This window comes from Actinia tenebrosa, unplaced genomic scaffold (assembly GCF_029948245.1).
Source record: "Actinia tenebrosa isolate PJP-AT-01 unplaced genomic scaffold, QUT_ActTen_1.0 PGA_scaffold0__85_contigs__length_37466705, whole genome shotgun sequence".
NCBI classification, from domain to species: domain Eukaryota; kingdom Metazoa; phylum Cnidaria; class Anthozoa; order Actiniaria; family Actiniidae; genus Actinia; species Actinia tenebrosa.
In genome coordinates this window covers 15,760,524-15,779,362 of record NW_028292569.1, presented here as the reverse complement: position 1 = coordinate 15,779,362, position 18,839 = coordinate 15,760,524, and the positions used below count along the sequence as shown (strand labels likewise).

The following is an 18,839-nucleotide window of genomic DNA, read 5'->3' as shown; positions in this document are numbered from 1 at the left end:
GCAGTTAATTTGTGACAGGCGTTACTACCACTATCTAGAACCCAGTCTCTGCATTGTTCTATAAACTTCCAACAGCGAGCGCCCGTTTCTTTATAGGCGACCACCTTCTAGTAGCGACCATCTTGGCAAAATCAAGTTAAAATATTAACATCATTGTAAAAATCGATCAAACCGTATATTTCAAAGTTTATTCGTTAAATTTTTATTCCATTTCAAGAGTCAGGTTTTGTTAACCTTTCTATCGGTCAGGATAGACGCTTCTGAAAATAATAATTTTTGTTCATTGAGAAGAACAACGAAGGAAAGTTAAAAAATGAAAAGAAGATATGAAATGAAAAATAGATGTTTGCTTGTTTTTTACCCTCTGAAAAGAAGCAGACTGAGCTTCGGAGCTTACTCTTTTTAAAATATAGAGGCTAGACAGGTAGCCCGAGTAATGAAATCGTTCACTCGGGCTACAACTCCTGCTATCCCTGACTTCAAAATGTTCGCCTTTATTCTTGATTTAATCTTTAAATTATAACACTAAAAATGCGATACTTTTGTCACTTATACTTTATTTCCACAAAAATACACATAATTACGCGTACGACCGTTTCCAAATATTTTGGTTAAATACTGGCCATTCTATTTTCTACTTTTTAAAATTTAACAACTTTTAAAATATCTGTCTTAGCACTTATAAATATCCTTGTACTTATTATGGAATAACGAAATTATTAATATGTACTCCACTAGAAGAATGTATTAATCCTGTAAATATAAATGAGAATAATTATAGGAACTGCATTTTTAGATTTTTCAAAAGAAAAATTAAACTCCCCAGTTTTGTTGGAGAATTTAAGTGTGTATATATGCACTTTTATTTTTTTGGGAAAAATATATCGAAAGAGTAACATATTATTCTTTAATACTAATTGAAATACTGCAATAGTTTTTATATAAAAGCAAATGTTACCTTCAGTTGCATATAATGTATTGAGTGAGTAAAGAGAGGCCCTACAAAGTCGATAGCTATGGTCCAAGGGGTAAATGGGTGTGGCCCAAAGGGGATCAGCCCCTCTTATTCACATACCCATTGGCCTTGAATATTTATCAATGCCTTGACAATACATTATGGATGAATCAACGTTAAAAATGAATGATCGTACCAGCAACATCATTCAAAATTCATTAAAATTAGTGGCTCGAATTAACTCACAAACATGAAATTACTGGGACGTTATTCATGCAATCTCACCTAAAAACCTAAATCAAGGCCAGAAACCTGGAATGTCGACGTGTTGAGAAACTGAATATCCAGGTTCCGACCTCTTTTCGAGGATATAATCAAAGCTGATAATTCTACCGTTTTTCACGATAAATGACGTCATAATTGCTAACGAATGGTACATCCTTTTGTATTGGTTAATCTATGAAAACTTTTTATCAGCATTTCTGATTCGTTAAACTCGAGGAATGTATCATTCCTGTGGTCCAATTGCATTTTTATAATATTTAAAGGTCTCTATTGAATAATGACTGCTTGCATGTATCAATTCAATTAACTTCAAGTCACGTGTCAAATTTGTCCTTACTTTAAATCTTTTGAGAGAAAAATTTCTTAGTTGAGAGAAAGCATTCAGCAGACAGAGTTGTATATACCAAAATACCAATTATGACAATTAAGTCAACACAGAAACTAGTCTCTTCTAGCGAATACTGCGAGGCATGAGCATGTTATTTAACAACTACTTAAAAAGTATTTATGAAGTAACTAATAACTATCTGATTGATCATTAGGTCGATGCACCACTACGTTGTCATTTAATTCACTCAAAGCCTCATATTCCTGTTCTGTCTCTACCACGTGCACCTCGTATGGACTTCCAGGGATATGTTGGTCTGCCCACTTGACATTGACTGTATACCTTCCAGGTTCATTAGGATTATACCGCACGCCAATGCGTCGTTCTTTGGTGTGATCTCGGTACATTTCGACTTTGAAGGCACCTTTGGGTCCATGGATACGAATCTTGAGCGTCCCGGGTCCTGCGCCTTTGGTCTCCACGAGGAAGTTCCCTTGGAATGACTCCAAAATGCCATTTTCTAGACCAGGCCCATAAGCATAGACCTGGCTGGGATCTGGTTCCTGACCGACGCGAATCAGGAACGGGCTGCCATAAACTACTCTCCTGCCCCAAGACACGTGAAGCTCATGCGTGCCGACCTCAGTGGGGTAGATCTGTAGGTCATAAGTACCATCTTGGTTGTCATAGATCTTAACATCGCAGTCTTTAGTCGGTCCGCAGCAGCGCACGTACAGTGGACCTTCACCTTGACCGTTGGTGTCGACCCAGAATTTCATCCATTGGTTGACGTATGCTCCATGCTCACTCAGAGCTTCGCCCTGGACTTTACAATGGCTTTTAGATGTTGATAGTGAGTCGTGGACATCGACTTTGAAGGGGCTGTGGAAGAATCAGGAACAGTTGCAGGTGAGAATATACGTAGCGACACTGGAGCATAATTTAAGTGGCCATCTCTAAATATAATTATCAAGATAGTTTTTGAGAGTCGGTTCAGTCGAGGCTTGAAAAAAAAAGACCGTAAAACATGGATGTTGAAAGGGAGTCCTAAGGGCCATCTACGGCTTCCTTCTCAACTGGTTATAATATATATATGTGTGTTTTGTCCTTATAATAGCGACAGAATCCACTCCAGTCACCCCCAGCTGGGAAATCTTGCTCTCTAGCCCCTACAAGCTATTTGCATGTACCAGTACCTGTTCTTAATGTCATAGCCATTCCAGTACATATGCATTTTGTATGCACCAGCACTTTGTGCCATATATGAGCAGTTGTACATGTAATTGCTGCGTTTTTGGACCTCCACGTCTGTGGACCCGTTTATGCTGACCATCTTGCCTGTTAGTTCACCTTCACCGTTGACTTCACTCGAGTCAACTGTGAACTGGGATCGTTCATTCACCAAACCTGGGTGAGAAAAATAGGAGACAAACTTAGAATTATGATATTGGAAAAAGCGTTATTATCATCATTTTAATATTCATCATCACCCTATTATTTATTACAATCATCATCATAATCATCATGATCCCTACAACCATCATCAGTATTATCACCACTACCATCACCATCATCATCATCACCATCAATCATCTTCAGTTTCCATCATTTTAATAATATCCAATAATGATTATGACCATCACCATCATGACCATCACCATCATCATCAACAACACCATAATCATCATCTTATTCCCCATCATCTTTATATGATCATCATCATCAATATCATCATGAATATCTCATGATTATCATGGTTATTATTATCATCATCATCATCATCAACATCTTCATCCCCATCATCTGCATAACATCCAAACATCATCATCATCATATTCTAGATGTATATTACCTAAATCATCATCAACCAACCTTTCTTTATTCCTGATCCTGAAGCAACAACTCTCTGTGCTTCCTGTTCAGCCGTCATCCTGCCTTCGAGTATATTAATGATGTAAGGTGATCCCTCAGTTGCTTGCCCATCGTAGTTCAAGTGCATCTTGTGTGCGCCGGCAGTCTTGGGTACAAACCTACGATGGTGAAAATGACAACATATCACTTACCCAGTTTTTCAGTATGAATGGATCGATGGATTTACTTTATTGGCGTTTACTTTTACAGTTCTTTTTACAATTATTAGTTTAATTTCGTTAATCTTTTCCAATTCTCTCATTTATTTATTCCTTTTATTTAATCTTTTCTGTTTATTGACATATTAACATGTTTTTTTTCACTAATTTTATCCCGGTTCCTCGTCGTTTTTTCACAGGTCAGAGCCCTTCTTTCCATCCATCCAACCTATCCACCCTATCGATATCCATCTCGTATCACCATCTCACCATCTATCCATTCCTTCCTTTCTTTCTTTCTTTCTTCCTTCCTTCCTTCCTTCCATCCTTCCTTCCTTCCTTCCATCCTTCCTTCCTTCCTTCCATCCTTCCATCCTTTCTTCCTTCCTTCCTTCCTTCCTTCCTTCCTTCATTTATCCATCCACCCATTTATTTTTCACATGTGCAAAACCCTTTCTCGTTGATTCATTCCCATTCATTGCCATTCTCCTTACCTTACAAAATACTGACTACTGTCACGTCCTCTAGCAATAACACAAGGCACCTCTTCTTCATACGCATCATAAACACTTGCATCAAACTGCTCCATGCGAGAATTGACAGGAGCATTTAGCTTCAGGTCTACTTCTTGGTAGGCTTCATATCGCTGGGTCTCTTCGTTAATCTCAAGATCAATACGCTTGTCATCCACAACGTTCACAACAAAAGGCGCACCCTGGACCAGCTCGTTGTTGTATCGAACAAATACCTGGAGGAGAGAAATATGACACAATCTTAGACAGACTCGTAAGTACAAGAAATTATCAAGTGAAGGAAAAATTATCTAAAGAAAGAGGTAAAAAATTCTTATAATTTCATTTTTAATTGCAAAGTGACTCCCTTGACAAAGTCGTGGCGGCCATATTAAAGGTGTTAACTAATAGAGCTTTTAAATGTGACGTCAATCGTATTGGAAAACGACTTCCAGGTCCACACGAAAATCAGTCCTATAAAGATTTTTCTTACTTTTTCTTCATGTCAAGATTTGTTGTTCAAAATTTTAATTGTTTCAGGTGAATGTTAAATCATTGAGAAAATTTTTCTTTTCTTTTTTATTTATTTATTTATCTTTTTTTCTTTTTTTTTTTTTTTTTTTTTTGAGCAGTTGGACCCGGAAATACGCTACAACTTAACAGCTCTATAAAGAATGTTAGTTAAATACCACCAATATGGCCGTGATAACGTAACGTACAGACGAAGCATACCCTGTATTGACCGGGGCGCTGTGGCATAAACTTGACATGATGGCGTCCATTAACATCCCGTACCATATTACAAGGCACATCTCGACCATTGGGGGCAAGAACATTGGCTTTAAACAGTCGTTCGTCCATCTCCTTGGAGCTCTCCACCGTCAAATCAACCTCGTTTCTTGTGAACCGTTCAGAGTAAAGCTCCTCGTTTCGTACGTGCGCCACCTGGACTGGTTCAGGCTCGCCGACTTTAATCAGGAATGGGCTGTTTTCAACGGCTTCTCCGTCACAACGGACGTGTACCTGAATTCGAATGGAGTTTTGAGTATACTGATTGGATGGAAAGGAATAATGCGCACTGTGATTGGTTGAACAAATGTCTTTTTTCCGATGTACATGTACCGTGACCGTATCATTGCCAGTGTGTTTAAAAAATCATGGAGAGTCCTGATACTGAATCATGCGCTATGGGATTTGTAAGGGGGTGCGAAGGAGAGTCCTACAACAAGTAGGTTGCTAGCAGTCATTGTAATTTGCTTAATCACTGTTTGGTGTAGGAGTTTGATTTGGTTGATATGGCAGAACGAGGATCAGTGGCTAGGTCTAATATCCCCGTGAGAGGGGTGTGAGGGTCGCTCGGCTAAATTGACCAAAGCTATAGCAAACACCAAACCGTGTCCAAGGGAAATAGGCGCAATGCATGTGACGTCAAAGCAGCTCAATTTGGAGGGCAAAACAAAAGAAATTTCAATCTCCCGAGAATTGGAAACCTATTGTTATTGTCCTCCAAATTGAGGTGCATTCCAACAAGCTGCAAGTGGTCTACAACAAGTTAAGATGAAATATTATCGTACAGTGTGTGCAACGAGTGCAACCATGTGATTTATAATCCCTAAACAGCCGCCATGTTGGTTGATCTAACAAGAGAAGCTAAAGAGGAATGCTTTGTTATCGTCAACCAAGATGGTGGTTGTGACGTAACATGAGCATGCTCTATACCTTGTAAGTGCCAGGTCTATAGGGGACAAACTTGACATGATAATATCCATCTTCACTCTTGACAACACTCGATGGCATGATCTCATCATCTGGACCGTTCACCACAGACGTCACCTCCCAGTGATCTTCTGGGATATCCATGGCAATGTCCAGTTCACGGCGAACCACGTACTGGGTTTCCTCAACCTCGGAGTGTCTGAGACGCACGAGAGTGCTGCTTGGGTCTTCGACGTTTATCCTGATAATAGAAGAATGCCTTATTAGGAATTGGTAGGTATGACACCATAATGAAATATGAAACGTATTCCACTGTGCCATTAAACCCGTGTATCCTTCCTTTAAGGGGTTTCATCTCTTTTAGAACTGCGCCCCCTCCCGGCCTCTTGATACCTTTATCTCCTTACTGATATAGTCTGTGTGTTGAAGACGTTTCCTATTACCACTCCCCTTAGTAAGGAATGGAAAAAGTAGAATGAAGGGAGGGGAGGGAGGGGAGGGGAGGGGAGGGGAGGGGAGGGGAGGGGGTTGTGGATCCGTACACAGACTAAACAACTCTAGCATTTGACATGAGAGATGAGGCGGTAAGCCGTGTGGGATAGGCTCGGAAATCATATAAGAACATACGTAATAGGTAAATTACGAGCCTTGTATGAAACGACTGAAGAAAAGGGCCAATGGGCCTTTCACAACTTCAAGTCGCGTAAAAAAATAGCGTTTGACATTTTACTTAGGGGGTGAGGTAGGTCAGGTAATAAATAACGTACTTGAATGGACTCCCATCGACAAGCTTTCCTTTGCACTTTATATTCACGTTGTACGTCCCCTTATTGTAGGGTATGAACCTCAAGTGATGATAGCCATCGGATTCCCTGGAGAATGTGGACAGCACGTGCTCTTGTTGTGGACCCGTCACCTCGGCTGACACCTCTTTAACCTCTGCTGGGATCTCCATGGGAACGTCCAGGGGTTGGCGGACGTGGTACCTAATCCTTTCCTGGAACAAAATACACATTTATAGATAAAACGTTGAGTTCTAAGTTTGGTCTAATGGGAATCAATTAAGGGTGGTACATGTATAGGGATAGTTTAGACGCCTTTCACCTCTGAGGCCTCAGGCTCATGTGAGAAGAGCTCGTTAGGTCCGTTAGGTTTTCTCATGTTTTCCTCCCTCTGCACAACCTAACAGACTAACTTCCAGTTCGATCTGTGAGTTAGCCGTGCCTGACTTAGATTGAACAGAGGTTGTTTCGACTAGGGTATCCATAATAATTAAGTTAATTGATGCCTAACATTGAAAAACTAACAGACTTGTAGACGGAAAATCTTTGATTGAACTTTCAACATACTAGAAATTAAACTCATTTAATCGAAAATAACAGAAGTACATTCTCTGAGCTTATTGAGCTTTAAGAATTAGCTAAGAAAATATAAACCTATGTTGGCGTTCGTACCACTACGTCTACTCATTATACTGCTAATATTCTTCGATTTATTTGGATCACGCAAGTACAGTATAACATAAAATTGAGTTTTCTTGAATTAGCTCCGGACATATTTTACCAATCGTTTTTAATTCACGCCAATACCTTCTCAAATTCAATAGTTCTTTATAGTCATAAATGCCAAGGATGTGCAAATAATTGGTCTGCTTATTACTATTTACTTAACAATTAACAACGGTGCTTGACTGATAAACGAAATATCATATCTAGATATGTTCCTTCAATTGTAACGCTTCAGCTTTTGATAAGAACGGTAGATTTACTTCGTACAATACTGGGTAATTATATATACAGAGATTATTTTGATATTATGCTTTGTATCTAATGTATTTATACCTCAAATTATGATTTTCCTATCATAATAGGGAGATATTTCGGTGTTTTCAAAATGACTGAACTGACCTGATTCTCGAATTCTTTAAGTTTGACATTGATAGGAGTTGGTTCTTGGACATTCATGACCATAGGACTGTTTTCAATGTGATGTCCTGCACATAGCACGTCTACGGTATAGCGACCGGACCGGATCGGAGTGAAGCGTATATGATGAAGCCCATCTCTCTCTTTGTTTATCGTAGACTGAACGTGCTCAAGGTTTGGGCCTTTGACTGAATGAGTTATCTCCCCCACATCGTCTGGGACATCGATTGGAATGTCAATCTGTAACGCAATCATTTATAATGATTGAGACGTGATATTAAACACAAGGAAGAAAATTTTGGAACCCGAGCTAGAAGTGTGGATAGAAACTCAGATATAAAATAATAAATAATAAAGTATTGAGTTTTATTTCAGATGTCTCAATTGTGAGGTCCCTGTGTTTGCAGGAAGTTGCGGCATCAGTAGCAAACTACTTGGGGCAATTACGCCTGTCTTCTCTGTATCTTCTAAGTGCTTATCTCCAATTGGATAATTATTTATCTCGCGCGCAGCGATTGGTCCAACAGACGCCATCATTGGCCGTATCGTGACCGTGCTGTATGCATTATTTTTCTCCACCCATACGAGATCTAGTCTAGCAAGGAAATGGTATACAGAGTTTTAGGTTCGGTGTCTCACCTCACTCATGGTCTTGAATCCAGTTCTTGTTTGAATAGATTCCTTAACTTTGATACTTGATGGATCACCAACGCGGATTTCATAAGGGCTATCAGGCACCTCCTTACTACCATACTTCACCATCACCTTATGATGACCAGCCCTGCGTGGCATAAAACGAATATGATGATATCCATCACTTTCTTGCGTCACTGAGGATGGAATCATCTCAAGGTCAGGACCCCTGACTGCTGCTTCAAGCTGCCCTTCACCTGCCTCTCTTGGTACCTCAACGGGGATATCCACCTCGCGAAGGACCACAAAACCTTTACTCTGCGTGTGACTGCGCGTCAATTTAACCTTTGAAGGGTCAGCAACCTTGACTAAAAATGGACTGCCGCGCACGGCTTGTCCTTGGTAAAGAACGTAGATTTTGTGCTGCCCGATGCCCTGAGGAGTGTATCGCACGCTGTACGAGTCCCTCTCGTGCGGGTTTTCCACCAAGTCTACGGGGAAACGTCCACGTGGTCCTTCTCCGTACACCTCCAGTCCTTCTTTTGCGGCACCGCGGAACGAGATGTAGAATTCTCCTTGGGATTCCGTAGCAACTTGATAGAGACCTTCACCGTGAGCGACAATCTGATTGGGATCTCCGATCGCAGTTGATTTAGGGCTGGATGGGACTTCTTCACCATTAAACGTACACTGTGTGAGGTACTCTCCGGCTATGGTCGGAGTATACGATACCAGGTATTTTCCGCGGGTTGTAGCCCGTACATCCACGGGTATGCCACCCTTAGGTCCTTTACATTTGATGGCAAGTTCACCGAGTCCTGCTTGGGTTGTGTCAACCTCGAACGTTACTGGCTTGCCCATCTGAGGTGCGGTACCTCCGTCTGTGAAGATAACAATATGTTTAAACACCAAGGCTAGGTCCTCGCGTGACCAGTAACTGCCCAAACCTTGGCCATTCTTTCATTTCAGAGTTAGTATTGGGCCTAAGAACTGAGGGCATAGACCCTTTGCACTTAATCCCTACTTCATTTCTCATGTATTTGTTTTGAGACAAGGATTGGTAATTGCCACTAGGGGTTTATCAAACTTTTGCAAACTCCACCTCACACAATGTTTTTCTGGAGCGCAACTAACTTTACCTCTTCGCTACTCTGTCGCTTGCGCGCTGCGCTCGAATAACAAAAACTCAGTCCAGCAGGACGCCAAGAGTCTTAGGGCACGTCTTGGGGTGTAAAGAAGTCTTGAGTGATAAATGCGACTTTACCTTGAGGAGTCAAGAGAACTTTAGTAGGATCACCAACTTTGGAAACAAACGGACAACCCGGAAGAGTAGTAGATCCAACCATGACGGATATCTTGTGTTCACCAACATCTCTGGCAATGAACCTTGCCCGGTAGCTTCCATCGTACTGCTTTATTACCTCGATTGGCACGGTTTGTCTGAAATAAGTTCGGAAACGGAAATGTTTACGTCACAATCAATGTTGTTTTTTTTCACAGGCGCAATGTTGGATGGATTTAACAACAGATTTGTCATTAATCTCTTTCATTATATCATCCCATATCCACCGTATCTTTTGTTATTTAATTCTCTTGGGAATGATTGAAAACTAGAAATATCTGGATTCTCGTCTTAATTCTCGCACAGTAAAAAAACTGATTTTACCATTTGGGCTTAACGCAAGAGGACACGATGTCCCTTACCAGACCTAACTCTTATACGCTAAAAGTGAAAATAATTTAGAAGGAATGAAAGAGAGGGAGAGAGGAAGTAAGGGAAGGAGAAAGGAAGATAGACTTTGAGTAACACGACAATTATTCAAAAAATGCGCACTCGATCGATACCGTATTTTCTGGTTGCATAATACTGAATTACGGAGCTGGCCAAAAACAACGCAGGCTGGCTCTGAGGCCCAAGTCTAGGCGAGCATGTGCAGTAGTAGTGTACTAACCCATTGGGTGCTTCAGCCACTGCTGTCACTAGGTCTGACGTTGGACTTGACATCCTGATTATAAACTCTGCAGGTTTCATCACGATGGCGTTTTTAAGTCCTTGTCCTGATACCATTGTTTCACTGACGTCTTCCACAGTTTCAACGCGGTATGGACTTGAAGGAATGTGTTTTCCAACGTGGGTAATGGCCACTTGATGGGCTCCAGTGTCGTGGGCTATGTAGTGACACTTAAGTCCATCTAAAAGTCATGTTAAAAAAACTATATCACTAATCTTCCCAAAAGTCCAGGGCAGGACTGGAAAGGAGCTAAACGCTTGCGGAATATCGCAGTTCTTTTGATTTTTTGTCCAATGGATTCAAGCCAACAGATCCTTCCAGCTTGGACATATTGTTTTCCCATTACGACCTGTAGTTCCCTAGAGTACTATTTCTTTGTTTAACGGTCGCGCCCGAGAAGTCATATGAATACAAATACAAATCAAACAAAGAATCTTATTCTCAAAAGAGTGGCATGTGGTCTGAAATGGGACAACATTACACCCGAGCTAAATCAGTCTATTCGCCTTTCAGAAGCTCAAAAGATAATCAGAAACCTTTTGCCTTATAAAATACACTGACAACTCACCAAGAGTTTGGCGCACAGTCACTGGCACGTCTTTACCATCTGGTCCTGTCGCCTCGACTTTTACATTATCCAGTCCCAATTCTCTTCGTCCAAACACTTGAAACTCGGATATTCTGCCTCTGATGGCTCGTCTTAGTCCAGGCCCTTCGGCCGTGAATGCTCGGGCGTGGCTCGTCATTCGTTCGCAGTTACGGAACTGCAACATGTAGGCCATCACACTCAGCTCGTCTACGTTAGGGCTTGTCATTTCTTTTCCTGTCAAGACCTTTTTGACTCCTAGTTTTTCTTCGGCTGCTTTGAGGCCCTTGTCAGCTGTCGATGATAATAACACCATCAACTCATTCGTCCCCGCACATTGCGCATGCATTATAGGAAGTCTGGTTTTCTGATTGGTTGGGCCGCGTGCTTTAATTTATGAGAATACACAGCACTGCATGCGCACACTCTCTTGTTTTCGCTATGCGTGCCCAAAAGAACGACTATTATAACTTGTGTTTTATAAAAGAAATACTAGAACGTTGCTTTCTTTGTTGTGTGCTTCTAGAAAACGCTTTGGGATTAGCAGACCAACCGAGACCCCCTACTTATCGTTCTTCTCCTACCACTTTAAACCCCGCGTGCCTTATGCCTTGCACAGCACGCGCGCGCTTTTTATGTATCTTGTATCGTAAAATAGCGGAACCTCTCTATTAACTAGCTTTCATTTTTAACCAATCACGAAGCAGAAAAAAGCAGCAGACTAATCAGATTGCTTCGATAAGGAAACCATAGTCTGTTAATACCATACCTCGTTGAACAGCCGTCATGCTATCAAAACGATCATAATCTGGAATAATTCCTGGACATTGAGATTCCAGGAAAGTCCCCAGGGCCTGGCCGCTGTTCCAATCTGTGTTGAAATTCTTAGCATGTACCTTGGGCGCAGCTTCGTTGATAATCTCAAGAGTACGTCTCTCCCCAGGGGACCCTGGTTGGGTGAAAAATGAAAGGTACGTCATCATACTAAGCTCATCAACGTATGGACTGACGAAAGCCTCTGGTGACAGAATCTGAGGAATTCTAAGTTTTTCTTCTGCTGTTTTCATTGCGAGTGTGACATTTCTTAACTTATCCTCAGGGTTTAAGGATTTGTAGTTCGGCATCAGACCAGGCTGGCAGAAGTTTACGAGCGCGGACAGCAAGATACCATTATTCCAGTCTGTCGTGACGTTTTTGATAGTGAGGTCTGGAAGTGCGTTACGCAGCCAGAGTAGAAGAAGTTGCTTTCCTGAGGTACTGCCACTAGAACTGATCTGGTAATGGAGGATAAGACGCCATATTAAGCCGAGGATGAGCTTAATGTTGCCATTGACGATGTCTTCGTTGCCTGACGACGAAACAAAAAATAATTTTGTATTCAGTTCTACTCAGAGGTATCTTTAGTCCACAAGATAGAACCCTATGGCAGAGAGACAATATTTTAATTTATTTTTGCAATAGACTTCAAAATCAAGTACGACACTTTGTCCTGCTGGCTATAGCATGCACTAGGATTACCCTATCTATATGCAAACAAAATCTTGATAGGCATTTATCATTTTATCCACAAACAAAAACAAGTCGTTCCCGACCCCTTTCCTTTGCCCCTTGTGCCCCCCCCCCTCCCCCCCATTGGGCAGGATTATGATCAATAATGTTACACTACAAAGCTCGAGAGATAAACAACTAATTTTGATGCTGGCGTCATCAATGTTGATCATTAACAGTCATACGGCAATACGTAATTACCGGTCCATAATGAAGAGCATGGACCTGATTGATTGATTTCGCACATATAATTAACATGAATTAAAACTATTAATTGAAAAAGTCACTAACACGAAATATAGATTCTAGAAAAGAGGCTTTAGTTTTGGATGAAGGAATCCGTAAAATTTATTGTGAAATTTTTTTCAATATTTGTTTTAATGTGATGGAAAATTGGAAGTCATGACGTCTAGGCGGCCAACCACTGTTACTCGTTCTATGTGTCATCACCAGGATTGTCTTAATTAGCAAATTAATAAATATATATTAAAACTTGTTCTGATAATTAATTTTGATGTTTCAGTCTAAGTATAAAGGTTTTTAAATATTTTGAGTAACAGCATTTTGATTAAAAACATATTTTTTTCTAACTCTTTTGTAAATTGTGGAATTTAAAAAGAAAAAAGAAAAAAAGAACTTTCTGGGCAGACTGTAGAGCATTTTATGATACTTTATTATTTCATTTCAAAAAAATCTAATTATCTTATAATTTAAAAAATGTATTTGAAAAAATAATAATAATTAGAATAATAAATTCCAAAAAAAAATTGTAAAAGTTGGAGCCCCTCTGTCCAATAATAATAAATGAACGTTCTTGCCGGGTTAACGCATCGATAGAAATAACTTTGCCTTGTAGGCGTTTGACATTGGACAAAATCTAGAAGTCAAGGGTAAAAGATTTGATCATGCTTAAGCCCCGTTTATACTAGCGATTTTTGCGGCGATTTTTTTTTGTTTTTTTTTTTTTTTTTTTTTTTTTTTGCGATTTTGTCCATAATAAATAATGGCAAAGAATTTTCTTATAAATTTTTTTTTAAGGATACCAAGATTTTCCTAGAAGAATGTCTCTTTTGAATGGATAAGACAAAAGATTTCATATTTCCGAAAATTGCCACAAAAATCGCAGCAAAAATCACTGCAAAAATTGCCAGTGTAAACGAGAACATGAAAATGTGAACATGAAACCTCATGAATCAATTTTTGTTTGTTTTACTTCTTTTATTTCCAGTCTACAATGAAAAGAACAAAAGAAATACAACGAAACAAGATCTGTAAATCGGACCTAAAATTCAACCAAGAAAAGTTGAACAAAGGAAGGGTTTGAAAAGGGATTACGGATTTACAATGAAAATAATAGATAATAGGGTTGAATATACTAAAACAACTATTGAAAATTTGACGGCATTAGCAAAAATATTTGATTAGAAAAGTGTTGAGTTCTTAAGAGAAAATAATGGTGTTGGAAAAGCAAAATACTAAGTCGAAGAATACTGTGGGAAAACCTCTTTGATTGCTAAATGTTTTGGCAATTACTGGTGAAGATTAATCCTTCATAGATTGGTTGTATTGTATAATAATAATATGTATTGTATAATAATTATTCGCTGTGTGAACACTTGACAAGTAAGAAGTTGCATGCACGGATTTTAGACTTGCGTCAGAATCTTAAAATTGCAGAATAAATTCACTTTTGCTACACGAGAGGAAAACTTAGGGCACTGACTTAAAACTGCAAGAAATATAAATTCAAATACATTGAAATGGTTTTCTAATAATTGCTTTCACTAATAAAACATAATATGACTAATCGTTGGGACCAATATTGTTTTCGTACAAATCTACTTTTAGCTATTTAAATTATTCTTGCGAAGTTCTGTGAACGACACACACAATAACTGAAACATTTCACAAACTATGGAAAAAATATGGAAATGAAACCGTGAATTGGAGAGAAGATTAGGATATGCTTTGAGAATTCAACTTCATTTTGTAGCACTCTTCGTCTTCAATGCGCCGAAAAGAAAATACAAGTAAACCTTTGACAACTTAGTTGAAGATATTAGTGTATCTAATAATAAAATCATTTTCAGAATAACTTTATGGAAGCTGAATTACCAGTATGGAAAAGTACTTCAGATTAAGTGACGCATTTAAGAATTCTTTACTTGAGTGGCATTGTTCGTAATATTTGAGCGAAACCGTTATCAAAATATGTGAGATTCGTAAAATATTAATAATTTTCAATTATATTTCACGCCTTTTCTTTTAAATTTACTTCAAGGGTAGCACATTTAAACAGGTTTTCAGGTTACAATTTAGCACAAATATGGCTACGTTTACTACACTTGAACGATCTTGAATATCAACTTTGCAATCTTGACCGATAATTCAGTAAAATAAATTATGTTACCAAGCGACTCTAAATTATAAAATTTTTGAATTATTCAATTAGCCAGCTAGTTATCCTTCGTTTTATGAACTTTGGGGCATGAATTTTTTATAGCTTTGATTTTTCTTTAAAAAAAAGCATAAAAATATCGTACAAAATAAAATCGAAATGCAAATCGAAATGCAATACATTCGAGGTTGAATACTTGTATTGGTTTTCCAGTACACCGTTGCCTTTGAATTGAACCGTTTTTTAACCATTTAAGGAACCTTAAACAGTCACTTTTACACTGCTAAATGATTTATTTAAAGCTTCTCCGCAGTTTGGACTAATAAAGAAAGTTTCTGAAACTTTAATTAGAAAAAGAATATTTAACTTTGAAATTACGATATCAACTTTTTACATTTTTTTTTTTTCCGGCCCTAAAATTAATATCTTGTTCTAGCTATTTAAATATATTGGTTACTCGACAATCAATAGTGAAAGTGTTATAAGAGATCCGGCCGAACTTTAAAAAGTCTTTATTCAAACTAATTATAACAAGAAAACAATTCCCATTCGATCAAATTTTTGGAAGTTTTTTAATGTCCCTCGATTAAAACACACACTTATGTTATTCCATCATATCGCAAGGACATTATTCTGAATTATTCAATAATAAGATATAATATAACTAAGATATCTTACCTATGTTCACGAGCTGAATCCCGTCTTTTTCGAGCACTTTCAAGGCTGCTGTAGTATTTTCTAGTATTTGTGCGTAGAGTTTTGGGTTCTTATTCCATCTTCCAACTTTCTTCATCGACACCGCCTCGACAAGATGCACTAGAGTGATACCATCTGAGAAAGCTGTTTCTAAATCCGTTATGACAATCCCTGAATTTCTAAGTTGTTCATTGCACCAATTTGTAAAGGTATTCTTCTGTATTTCAACCCAATTTTTCTCTTGGTGAGCTATGTATTGTGAACTTCGAATGTTAAAGCTGCTTGAACGACCCACAGGTTGGCCAGTTGGAGGAGGGGTGACGTCTCCGTTATAACCGTTTACAGCCCGGTACGACATGATGGCTGGTAGTGTTTGAAGCTGTATGTGTTTTGCTTCGGCTTCTCAAGCGACGTCTTGTGTCCACTTGATCAAACCCGCTATATTTTCAGAAAAGAACGCAAAAGAATATTAATATTCGACGTAGTAGTTAAAATTAGAGATTCAAGCCCCAGTGATTTGCCCTTCGGGGCACGTAATGAGTTTAGATCTGCTTGAGTGACTTGAGTCATTTTAATTATGTCATCACAACTTCAATGACGCTCAATGCAGACACTCACAAGTAGTAAATGAAAAACCGGTTTCAACTAGAAAACCCTTCCAAACTCTAACTAATCCCATCAACTTGTCCGTCGATTATTGGTTGAAAATTAGAAAAAATATTCCACGAAACTCACAAGAAAAATGTCTCTCCCTTTTGTAAGAACTCAAGCTTGAACAATACGATTAATATTGATTAGATATTAAGATTTTCAATCGAGAAAACAAGAACAATATATTATTTACTGGAAATTTTTATCTTATAGTGACTATAGTTCAAAGAACGTAGCATTAGTAAATGACCTGTGGTAAAGGAATGTCAAGTGGGACAATATCAGTATACTAGATATGTATCGGGTTGGGTTATAAATCACATTTCATGTCAAATAGGTGGGCCAAGAATTATGCCATGGAACAAATGGAAGTGAATGGATCAAATGGAAGTGAATGGATCAAGTGGAAGTGAATAGATCAAATGGAAGTGAATGGATCAAATGGTAGTGAAAATTGTGTTTTAAACATTGTGCGAAAAATTAGCAAACGCGATGCTCAAATACGCGCACGCTGGTTCGTCTCAAACACACAAGCATTAGAGACCTTAGTTCAAAGTGAAAATAGGCTTGACGCAAGTACAACTTCTATTTACTCAAAACTACATTATAGCTACCTTTTTCTTCTAAAGTACTTCTTTTATTACGCTTATGCAACCAGCACAGAACCACAATCATTGTGCATGTATGAGACTTGCGCACTTGCGCCAATATTTAAACTTACATCATAAAGGAACGAGGTATTACAGGTTTGAGTAAGTACTAAGATTTCCTGCAGTCGTTGCCATTTCCATTTGACAACCGTGTACTATCCGCGATTATAGTCATGGTGAAGAAGCCATGCAACACATGACTATACACACCGCGCGCCCAATTTCAAGGCCATATGTCATCCGAACCACCATTTACCATGACAACCTAGTTGCCATAAGCACCCAACTTACCGCAATCCATCGCGCGCTCAGTTTTAAGGCCATATCTCATCCCCGCCACGATTCACCATAACAACCTAGTTGTCATATTTACTGCACTCGCAGCGTGAGTACACCATACCCACTGTGCGCAACGCTATAGGGATCCAATCCCTTTTATGTTTCACCATAACAATTTATTTGCCATCCTCACTATACTCTCAGCGTACATGTCCTATCACAGACAAGGTGCGTAAACCCGGAGTTCCACATCTTTCTATCGTGGACGCCATCCCTGGCATAATCAAATATACTTACACCCCTCCTACCTTTAAACTTATGCCTTAACCATTGCACTGTCGAGTAGTAACACTTCATTCCGAACCAGTAACCGTGTCCAATATAAACAATATAGTACCGGAAATGTATAATGATCTATAAATATGTAGATTTTTTCCCACCAAGGTGCCAAATATACCAGTGTGAAGCTTGAACATTTCTCTACATTTGACAACATGCTTTCTCTCTACTGTTATCATTCCTCGCAATTACGTCAAAATTGGCTTTAACGAAGTAATCGATTTTTAGTCTTCACTACAAGTCGTAGAAACGCCCAAATTATTCCAAAAAATACCGAAAAGTACTATTTAAAAATGAGTCGTAAGAGTGACTATAAGCTGGTATATACGATAATCGATAAAAAGACAGATATGTTTTGCTTTTCTTGGACATAGAATCTAAATCTGAATCAAAAATTTGAATATTTCTCAGTCGATCGATAGCACATCTGATGATATAACAATATCGTTACTAATGAAATATTTTTATGATTTAAGTAATGTCATATATTTTATTATCGTTATCAAAATTAATAATAATTTTATTAAGAACTTACCTGAGTATTGAGAAAAGTCTTGTACGCTGTTTCTATCTCCTGGTTGTGATTATCCTGTGACTTGTTCAACTTAACTGTATTTTTTGATTTGAAATGAAGTCAATGGGCTTTTCGAGAAGAATCTAAAAATGCTATAAATTTTGTAGACGTCAATGTAAGACAATAATGTGTAAAACCGCTTACCCGTGACTTGGAAACTGTCATTCAAAAGTCCCTAGCAACGGCGCACTGGAGCAGCATATGTATCTTTCTGTGACGTGTTGTGACGTATCCAAGAGCTATGATTGGCTGGTGTGGATTTTCATGGTCTGTGATTGGTTAAGGTCGAAATTCTTGTCACACGCAATGCCAGATCATCATTTTCTGCAGATATACGAGCTCAATTGTTTTTAAACAATTTAATTCTTTCATAAAGTTCTACCTTAATTTCCAACACCGGCTTTTAATTCTCCTTCACTTCTTTGTTATTTTTAAAAATGACGTTGATTTTTCGTGTGAATCATTGATTAGTTAGATATTAATGGATCGAAGGTAGTCACGAATTCAAAAGAGTTCTACGGCAATTAAACCAAGTGGGCGGTGCTGACGCTAAAGAGAATAATCCAGGTTTTAGTGGTAACGGGTGAGAACGTAGTTCTTAGACTGGACGACACGACACGGTTGTGGGATGATACCGAGGGAAGCGGTAGTGACGTCGTGTGAAGACATTACATGCGTAACGT

The 18,839-nt window shown here is 38.8% G+C and overlaps 1 protein-coding gene across 1 annotated transcript; it reads right to left on the bottom strand.

The window, feature by feature from the left end:
• Positions 1–537: 537 nt before the first annotated feature.
• On the bottom strand, positions 538–18,236 carry LOC116303125 (filamin-A). Its single transcript, XM_031712601.2, has 15 exons — positions 18,118–18,236; positions 15,646–16,101; positions 11,791–12,369; positions 11,004–11,315; positions 10,376–10,616; positions 9,688–9,863; positions 8,430–9,304; positions 7,773–8,030; positions 6,633–6,862; positions 5,869–6,106; positions 4,882–5,172; positions 4,132–4,385; positions 3,441–3,598; positions 2,765–2,975; positions 538–2,450 (listed from the first exon to the last, which is right to left on the bottom strand). Exons 2-15 carry the CDS (start codon positions 16,019–16,021, stop codon positions 1,757–1,759), a joined length of 4,893 nt encoding a protein of 1,630 aa, XP_031568461.1. The 5' UTR covers positions 16,022–16,101; positions 18,118–18,236; the 3' UTR covers positions 538–1,756.
• Between the last annotated feature and the right edge of the window lie 603 nt (positions 18,237–18,839).

Coding starts and splice junctions, on each gene's coding strand:
- LOC116303125 (XM_031712601.2), bottom strand. CDS start 16,021: ATGTCGTACCGGGCTGTAAACGGTTATAACGGAGACGTCACCCCTCCT. Junction 4,386..4,881: donor AGCGCCCCGGTCAATACAGG/GTATGCTTCGTC, acceptor TCTCTCCTCCAG/GTATTTGTTCGATACAACAA. Junction 2,976..3,440: donor AGGATCAGGAATAAAGAAAG/GTTGGTTGATGA, acceptor TTTCTCACCCAG/GTTTGGTGAATGAACGATCC.